At 25.8% G+C, this 9,931-nt stretch overlaps 1 protein-coding gene and 1 long non-coding RNA gene across 7 annotated transcripts; one reads left to right on the forward strand and one right to left on the reverse strand.

The window, feature by feature from the left end:
* Positions 1-148: 148 nt before the first annotated feature.
* LOC126551287 (uncharacterized) lies at positions 149-2,357 on the reverse strand. The gene is made up of 4 exons (XR_007605156.1): positions 1,450-2,357; positions 953-1,392; positions 560-692; positions 149-252 (listed from the first exon to the last, which is right to left on the reverse strand). It is a non-coding gene; the product is annotated as an uncharacterized LOC126551287 (long non-coding RNA).
* Positions 1,190-8,901, forward strand: LOC114119976 (alpha-1,3-mannosyl-glycoprotein 4-beta-N-acetylglucosaminyltransferase B-like). Of its 6 annotated transcripts, XM_050204206.1 has the most exons (10): positions 1,198-1,321; positions 1,414-1,441; positions 4,269-4,367; positions 6,253-6,585; positions 6,715-6,848; positions 6,933-6,979; positions 7,050-7,360; positions 7,440-7,570; positions 8,313-8,420; positions 8,502-8,901. In XM_050204206.1, exons 2-10 carry the CDS (start codon positions 1,417-1,419, stop codon positions 8,529-8,531), a joined length of 1,218 nt encoding a protein of 405 aa, XP_050060163.1. In that variant the 5' UTR covers positions 1,198-1,321; positions 1,414-1,416; the 3' UTR covers positions 8,532-8,901. The 6 variants fall into 6 exon arrangements, with proteins under 6 accessions (XP_050060164.1, XP_050060163.1, XP_050060167.1 ...); XM_050204207.1 differs by lacking the exon at positions 1,414-1,441 and having other exon boundaries at positions 1,190-1,321; XM_050204210.1 differs by lacking the exon at positions 4,269-4,367.
* The last annotated feature ends 1,030 nt before the right edge of the window (positions 8,902-9,931 follow it).

Genomic DNA, 9,931 nt, shown 5'->3' on the forward strand with positions numbered 1-9,931 from the left:
GATTTAATTATGTTTATTCAATAAAATTTATAGTTAGTACTGTTATAATGATAATTTACAATAGGTAAGTACTTTGCACAATATGGTACAAAATATAAGCATACAAATACTAAATAATTGTACTTATAATCAGCTAATTCAGTCATGCGTTGCTGCGGTTGTCTTAATCCGTTGATTTAGTGTAAAGATTCTAGATACTAGATACACATGAAGATTTGTTTGATTTTTTTTTTGTTTGAAATCGACAATACGCTGAAAAATAATAACTATTCCAATCATCATACATTTTTGATTATACAATTTATTATAAAAATAATTTACAAAATTATAAAAAAAAACCATATAATTGAACGCAGATAATGTTGTACGGTATCGTCGGTACCTATGTGTGTAATGTGTAGTTCTTATTACGTATTTAGCTTTATAAGTCATATTAGTACATAAATGTTTAGTTTTCTCAATTTTTGACAGATAGTCGTCATATACAAAGTTTTATATACTATAGACTTGCACTTTGGAAACTACATAAACTACATAATGATAATATTAGTAAACCAACCTAAGCAATACACTGGCCAGTTGTTTTAAATTTTAATGAGTTCTCGACGTTCATCTAAGTAGGTACCATTTAAAACTCGTCTTTTCGAAATTTCAGCTATGTTCAATAAAAAAAACTTAAAAATGTTTGAGATCTGAAAATGTAAAAAATAATTTAAAATTCATTTGTACACATATACAATGTGTGAACTTTGATGATTACTAAAATAACAAGGACATAAAAGAAAACGATTACAAAATATTATATGTATTGCTGCAGATGTAAAATATTTCAGTAGGTGTAACAATAATAACTTCAGTAAGTGTATAGTGTAGATAATTCTAATAGTTTTGTTTTAATTTTCAAATCTGAGAATAAATCACGAAAATCCATACTAAATTTAAGAGTAATTACTTTTTTCAATGACGAGAACAGGTTTTTTTCTAAGCTAGGTAGCTATCCTAGTGTTGAAAAAAAGTATTTATTCATTGTTATAACACAAGTTTGAATTCATCTGCGCAAGTCCTCTTCTGGTGGTTCCATATTGTTGATTTTAAACCATATTGTGTTTGATGTGTGATTAGGTGCTTTCGTTAAATTATTATTGACAATAAAAATAATAGTTTTTTTTTTGTGAATATTATTATAGTCGTTAAACCAATGAATTCAATGTAGGTAATTCAACAATAATTGTTATCAGTATTTATCAGGATGATCAATATTCAAAAGCTTGATATTCTTTTCTTTTGACAATTATTTCCTTTAATGGTTTTCGAAGCGTAGGTATGTGTATTGCATTTCTTTAACTTTATTTTATTAATATGGTAGATTCTGTTTGAATTTATTATAAGTGCCTATACATTTTTAAATATTAGGACATGGAGACAGACAAATCAAAAACACGTACGTACATATTTTGTGCTTTAAAAATTGCAAGATTAACTGTATCCATAATTGTTATAGCGATTATAGCTATAAATCTGGGCGAGTTAGCCATTTTTTTCATCTATTTCAGATTAAATTACTTTTATATTAAAACTAAGTAAGTTAGAATAGAAATAAGTTTTTGAAAGTTTACAAATTTTTTATTTTAGTTAATTAGAAGTTATAGTTTGTTTAAAATAGTAGCTAAGTTAAAGTAGAAGTTAGAAGTAATTTTTTTTTTTTATAGTTTAAAATATAAATATAAAAACTTGATTAATATGTAAATTTTAAGTAGGTATTTATAATGATTGAAAAATAAAATTATTAAACAACTGGCAATTTGATCAAATGGTCTAAATAAGTAAGTAATAATACAAGATATAAATTATATCTGCAGGCTAAAGCCGTGGTTACCGCGCGTGCATGTATAATATAACAGATGATTTAAAGAAAATTAATTGATAACAAATAAAATGTCAAGATTACAGGACATTTTTTGATTTAATAAAAAAAAAAAAAATTACAATAATAACTTATATTAACCTTAACTTTCTAATTAGCTGGTGCCTAGCTTTGGATAGCTATGACTAATAAGTTATAAGGTTAGTCAGATTACTAGACCAAACAAATATATTTATATAGTTATATGCATAGGTATTATGATAATCATATCCTTTTAATTATTTTCCTCTGTTAATGTGTTATACCGTGTTTAATTATAACATGACGTGATACTGGTCCTGGTCGTTTATAATATTTGTTTATATATTATGCACATGGGTAGATAGATGATCGTGAGTTCGACAAAGAAGTAACCGTTATGTAATTCTGTAGTTTTGTTCTGGTTCGCATCGACAATACACGTCGGTCTCGCGAACTTTGGCTACGAAACACGAGTTTGTCAAGAGGAGTCGTGTATTATAATATAATATGTTAAGTATTACCTATGTACGTGTAACGTGATATTTGCGAGTAGGGTGTTAGAGAGTTGAAATTTAAGGATAGGTAATCGGAACACGAACGAACGGATACGTCTCAAAATACCGACTTCAAAGAGTCCGGAACGATTCTCTGAAGCAGCTGATTATTGTATTAGTCATTATAATTTAACGTCAGCGACAACGATCTGCCAATAATTATTAACGATACGAACACGTGTGTTCAGTATATCGCGATCATATACATGCCATAATTGTCTAAGTAGTAGGTGTATATTTTTATGTCCACCGTACCTTTGTGTAGGGAGATTTCAAAAGTTTAAACAAGAATATCATGCGCAAAGATAATTATATGATTTTACCGTATAACTCAAAAGTCAGGAATTTTATATTTATTCAGTCGAAATGAATTTCAACTAGATACTCGTAAAATGAAATGCAAACCAATACTTGTACTTTAATTTAGTAAAAAAGTAATAAACAATAATGCATTTATAGTAAAAGTATATCTTGTCTTATAATAAAAAGAATCTATAGCGGAGCAAACACAATAAATAAAGAAGGGAAACAAGAACGATTTGGCTTTATAGTTCCCAAAAGTAACGAAATCTTTTAAATAATTGTATTTATTAACGTACTTTAATAATATTATTAAGTGATGATATAACACGAATGCATTTAATGTTTTAGATATTTGCGGGAATGTAAACTTTTAAATTATAGCATTTTATTTTATTTATTTAAAATGATTGCATGTTAAATGTTGAATCTATACAGTTTTACAGTGTACTCGTATAACTGCATTTTATTGAAAATAATAATGTGATATATTGAAAATAGTACTCAACTATATTAAAACTAATGTATATATGTTCTGTATTATTATTCTAAAATAGTAACGTATGTGAGTAATAATGTAAGTAACGACGTGTTCAAATTTTTAACTTGTATTATTTAAAAAAGGTTTTAGTATTTTACTTTAAATGTTATCAACGGTGATATTAGTTGGTATTCGTATTATTTTTTAACAATAATTAAAAAACATGCGTATGTTAATGCGGCTAAACTTATAATGTTCAAAACAGAGATAAATACAGAATACTATTATTTTTATATTATAATTATATAGTTTTACATGTAATAGACATTTCATGTTCGACTTCTAAAGAAATTGAATATATTACCTACTTAAATTATTATTTTTCAAAAAATTATATTTGTTAGAATTTGAAGGTTTTTAGGTTTTTTTGTATATTATTATATTGAATACAAAATTAAATTTAAAAAAAATATATGTAAATGTAGATTAATTTTAAGCTAAAAAATCTTTTCATACTGTTTTATGGTAGGTACGTTGTATTGACTCATGACAGCTAATAATAGATAATAATAAAAAAAATATTATATGATATAATATTATGTGATTAGTTTTCGATAAAAATGCATTCAACTTACTTGAAAAATAAATAATTAATAAGTAATGATAGTATAAATATTTAAATAATGATATTATAAATATTTACTTACACTATTTTAACTTTAAATTAAAAATTTTCTTGATTGTGAATAAGTTCGCATGCAAAAAAAACCTAAATAATTTTATCATATTTATTATTTAACTATTATAAAATTTTAAAATTTGCAATTTTGAGCGAAGTGAAAACAAGTTTTATGCGTGAAAGGATAAAAATATGTACAGCACTGTAACCTGTGGGCTTATTGTTTTAAAGTTATTCATCCTCAAATGTATATATATATATATATTATATACAATGTATATACTTATATGATTGTTGTGTTAATGAAGTGTTGTTTTATTGATCTAAGTGATATATGTACACATTGTGTATATTGTTTGTGTGTTGCAGGTGTTCTAATGCGGTTTCACCGGCCCAAGTTCTGTTTTTGGTTATTCATCTTTATAACGTTATTATCATGCTTCACAGTCATGTTTATCTTCATTTCAGGTAAATTATTTACTCGTTATGTTTACAGTCATAAAATTATCTGTATTATGATTACTTACTGCTGTATTCGGCGTATTAAACATTTAATATTGTAACTCATACACGGTCATTATTAATTTTTCTATCACAAGACAATCGATAGTCACCAAGTGGTTAACTAGGCCAATCAAAAGTGATTAAACTATAACCACAATCAAATAATATTTTTCTGTGACATATATCACTACGTATTTCTACCGTAAATACTACCGAGCATACCAATTATCACCTCGGTAAATATGTACATCATACGTTACACATTAAACAAACAAATTATGAAAATATATAATTTTATTGCAATTTGTCAAGTACGTTGTGTTTGACAATTTACATGATACATATTATAAAAATTTAAGTAATAGCATAATAACTATACATATTAATAATAATGATTTAATTAGGCACCTGTTCTATTATGATACATTTAAATAATATTATAATTTATAGTTAATATAACGCGTATAATGTTCTAAATCACTATTAAGGATATCCTCTTATAGACGAGATTAAAATATTAGGTAATAAAAAAAATAATTATGATAATTATTAATACGAACGACAAAAAGACAACATTTATAGTGAATACACGAAGAAACTTGGAAGTAAAAAGCATAGAACATAATACATATTTTACTAATATGTATTCATTATAGGTCGATTAAATAAATTCTCATTACATTCACTTGACTAATAAATTGTTTGTACTAAGGAAGTTTAACCATATTTTAATTATGATGATTATATAAGAGCCTTATATTATATTACACAACACGGAACAGGTTTCAGTATCGGTTGAAATGGTTAAAATGGCCAATGTTAGATTCAATCTCATTACTTATAGGCAGGGCTTGAATTTGAAAAAAAAATTTCGTTTTACGTTATTTTGAATAAAAACGTTACACAACTTTTGTGTTAATCGTTAATCAGAATTAAAACGTTATTCAACTTTTGCGTTTATCGTTATTTAGATTTATAACGTATACAACTTTTGCGTTTTTTTTTCAGAATTTAAATTTAAAACGCATTTACCTGTTTGTACCTATTTCAAAGTAACAGATCAATAGGGCATCACTATTAGGTAGCTATTGGTAATACAATTATTCTATTAATACCTATTACCTACATATTAAATTTAAAAAATTTTGTAATAATATTTAAATAAATTATTTTTTTTAATGGTATACTATAATATATAAATAATGTTTTGCGTTATGTTTTGTTTAATGATATATATTTTGTTAAACGTTACTTTTTGTTTTGTGTTATTTAATTATTTATGTTTATCGTTTTCCATTATAATTACGTTTACAAATTTCAATTGTTTTTTGTCAAATGTAACGTTATAATCAAAACGTTATTATGTTTTCAAGCCCTGCTTATAGGTAAAATAGGTAGGTTTAACATAAGGACATAAGGCTATAGATTTGTATGTGAGTGTAGCGAGTTCGAATCCGAGCTTGAATTTGAAGATTAATTTAAATATGGTTATCCACAGGGTATTGACGTAAATTACAATAGTGTAGAGGTGGTTGAGTGGGTTAGAAAAAATAGTTTTATAATTTTAGGCTAGCGATTGGCTTATTTTTCAAATTTTATTGTTCACTGCTTCTTTTTGGCTTAGGAGAGTAGTATATAATATCGTATTTACAATATACAATAATAAATTGAAAATTAGCTCTTTGTCGTGAAAAGTTTACAATATAAAAAAAAAAAATCGTAAAATATACTTATTTCTTAAGTAATGACGGAGATAAAATGATGATTTAAAATATTGTTCTAATACTTACATAATATAATTTTATTATATTTATCAGTAATAATTGTCACAATCGCTTGAATGATACAGATACCAGAATTGCATACGACCACCCTTTGACGACGACGTATATGAAGATGGAAATGGAAAAGATCATAGAACACATGACCAGATTGTATGAACTAAAAGACGGGGAAATCCAGGAAATAATCGAGCATTTCGGTCCGATTCTCAAAACGATCGTGAAGACATTGAACATCACCGTTCCTGAAGATATTGAGTCCTTAATGGTCGCATATAAGTCTGCAGGAATGGTCAGTGCGCCGATGTCACACTTCGACTTGTTTACTTTTTTACCCCACTTGTGGTCCCACGAGGATTTTTTGAAGCCTTTTATACTACACTCCAGAGGCAGAAATGAAGGTTATTTATTTATTTAATTACACGCAGTGAATAAATACGAATGACGTACAGACGACGATATCCATAATCTAAATAGAAATGAAACCTGATTCAAATAGTATAGGTTTAAAATGTGTTTTAATATTTTAGTGTCTATAGTGTTTGGAATTCCTACTGTTCGCCGTCAAAAACGGAATTACTTGATACAGACATTGATTAGCTTCGTAAAGAACATGAATCAAACTGAGCAAGATGATTCGCTGATAGTAGTGATGATTGCCGAAGTATTGTATACATATGATTATTCAATATAAAATATGTTACTAATAGGTTAATATTTTGTATCTGATATCTTATAACGTTTTCAGGTCGATTTGGAATATACGCGACAACTTTCTGAAGAAATCAAAAATCGGTAATTATTTTTATTACATACCATACGGATTACAAAGCATTTATTGTTGTTGAATATTTTTTAATTTCAGATTATCAGATGCTGTGAACTCAGGCCTCTTGGAAATAATTGCTCCGTCCCCGGGATATTATCCGGATTTAAAAAATCTTCGCCTTACGCTCGGTGATTCCGAAGACCGAGTCCGCTGGAGGAGTAAACAAAATTTGGATTTTGCTCTTTTAATGATGTACTGTCAACCAAAAGGATCATTTTATGTTCAACTTGAAGACGATTTAATCGCGAGGCCGCAATATCAAAGTTTAATGAAACAAACTGCTTTGCAAAGAATAGCCGACGAACAAGAATGGTTCATATTAGACTTTGGTGGACTTGGTTTTATCGGTAAAATCCATTAAAGTGACCTGTTAATGTGATTTTATTATTCAATCACTATAGTGGTTTAATGTACATTTTTATTTAGGAAAAATGATAAGAAGTTCGGATTTACCGTGGCTAATTCAATTCATCATAATGTTTTATAACGACAAACCAGGGGATTGGCTGCTGGAGGGATTGGTGCAAACAAAAGCTTGTCATCTTGGAAGAAGTCGTGTGAGTAAATCGTTAGGTTATCAGGTGGCTCAATCTACTCTTTGAACTTATTTGATGTTTATTATATCAGAAATTGTTGTCAAAATCGAACAAGTAGTTTTTTAGTAATAATCTACAAATATATGGACATTGCTTATGACAACAATTTGAATAATTAACAATTAATTAAATTTTTTTTTTTATTCAAATAAAATCCTATAGCAATGCATATGGTATTTTGGTAATTAATATTATTTGATTGTCTATATCAACTTTTTTTCCTATAATCAAATTTTATAATATAATATTAATAAAGATGTTCGATTTATATGAGCCAAAATGAAATTAATGTATGATCTCTCCCTATTATAGTAACCTATAGGGGTTAAAAACAAATCTATGAACACTTCCCGAGTCTTAAGAAATATTCCAGTTGGTTCAATATTTTTAAGTTTAAAGCCCCATTAAAATGAATATTAATTTGTATACATAAAGAATAAAAGTTTAAAACAATGTACATTGTCAGACAAAATGCCACGTAATATAACTGGCATTTCAAATATTGAACTATGGAAAACATTTTTGAATTGTATACATAATCTATATTGATTATCATTATTTTACTGTTTTTCTAGTAAAATTTAAAAAGAAATAAAATTAAATCGAATCAATAAAATTTAAGTTTGTAAATATTGAACCATAAAAAAAAAAATTCAAATGTGTTTGGATGGTGTTTAAGGTATTTATTAACTATTGTTCGTAGAAAAGTTGTAAGAATGCTAAAGACGGTATATGGGTGAAACACAATGAATCTTTTTTCCAGCATATGGGAACCTGGTCATCTTTGGCTGGCAAAATTCAACTTTTGAAGGTAAAGTTATATTTGTAATTACACTTAAACATCACGATTTTAATTTATAGATAATACTATATTTATATTTTTGTTTCGCAGGCAAATAATTTTTATAATAAAAGTATATAAAAAAAAATAATATGTACTACTCAAATAAAATAAGAGAATTACTTACAACGAAATACAGGTCACCTGTAGCAGAAAATCAAAAAGATCTAAAAACAACGATGAAATTAAAATAACAAAATTTATCGTATATGATTACTTGAGTGAAATAATTTATTAGTATAAGAACATATATTATTTTGTATAAACGTAAAAATGTATGAACAGTGTTGGTTTAATTTTACATAGGCATAAAGTAAATATATTGTTTTCATATTGATTTAGTTATTAAAATCATTGACATAATTACTGATTATTTTGATAACATTGAAAAGAGTTTTTTTTAAATGTAGAAATGTTTGTTATTCACGAAAAATATACGACTGTGTATCTATTGTTTTTTTCACTTAATTTACACTGAAATCTTTAAAATTTGATATAAAATTTGTAAACAACTTTGTATATAATATGTACTATTTAATAAGTAGGTATATGAAAACTAAAAAACTAATTATAACAAAAATAAAAATTTGGATTTTAATGACCTGAACAATTAAATCATGAATATAAAATGACAATTTGGTGTATGTTTTAAGTTTTCTACCACTTATACAAACACTTTTATAAACTTGCAACTACAAAATTATTTGAAAATATTCATGAATCCAACAAATTTTGTCAATATTTGAACGTTAAAAGCTAATAAAAAAAAAAAATTGTGGGTATGTATTTTTATAAGTTTAAATCATGAAAAACTTTTTATTACATTTTCAAACATTTTGATTTAGTCAAAACATTTTATCGATATTAATAAAAAAAAAACTAATAAAAACAAATATTTTAAATACTTATGAGTAGCCTTAAAATAAGTAAAATATTTTGAAAATTAAATTATGTAAAGAAAATGTCAATTTAAATAACTGGTGAAATTTTCAAGTATCTACGACTCATACTTTTCGAATAATCACAAATATTTAAAATCGTTTAAGCATAAATCGTTATTGTTACGCGATTTCGTAAAAATTTTAGATGTAGACACTCATAACATTTTTTTTTATAATGACGCTCGAGTTTTCTCTAATGATATTTGAAGAAAAACTAATGAAAAACTTTGAGTATAATTTTTTAACCTTAGATATAAATACTGAAAATTTTATAAATCAACTACAACATTTTCGCGATTTTGACATATTTCGGAAACATTTGAACTTTAAACGTTTATAAAAAAAAAGTGACCAATGATTTTTGATTTTTTTTTTTTAACTGTAAAGAATAATTTATAAGAAACGTAATTTTCAAGTTTTTTTACATTTTTTTCATCGGTATTTCAAAAAAAATAAAATACTTAGAAAGATGAAAAATTTCAGTTGTCTATAAATAGCTCAAAAAAAGTTAAAATATTCTGAACATTTAACCGTTTATAG

Source organism: Aphis gossypii, chromosome 3, assembly GCF_020184175.1.
Source record: "Aphis gossypii isolate Hap1 chromosome 3, ASM2018417v2, whole genome shotgun sequence".
NCBI lineage: Eukaryota > Metazoa > Arthropoda > Insecta > Hemiptera > Aphididae > Aphis > Aphis gossypii.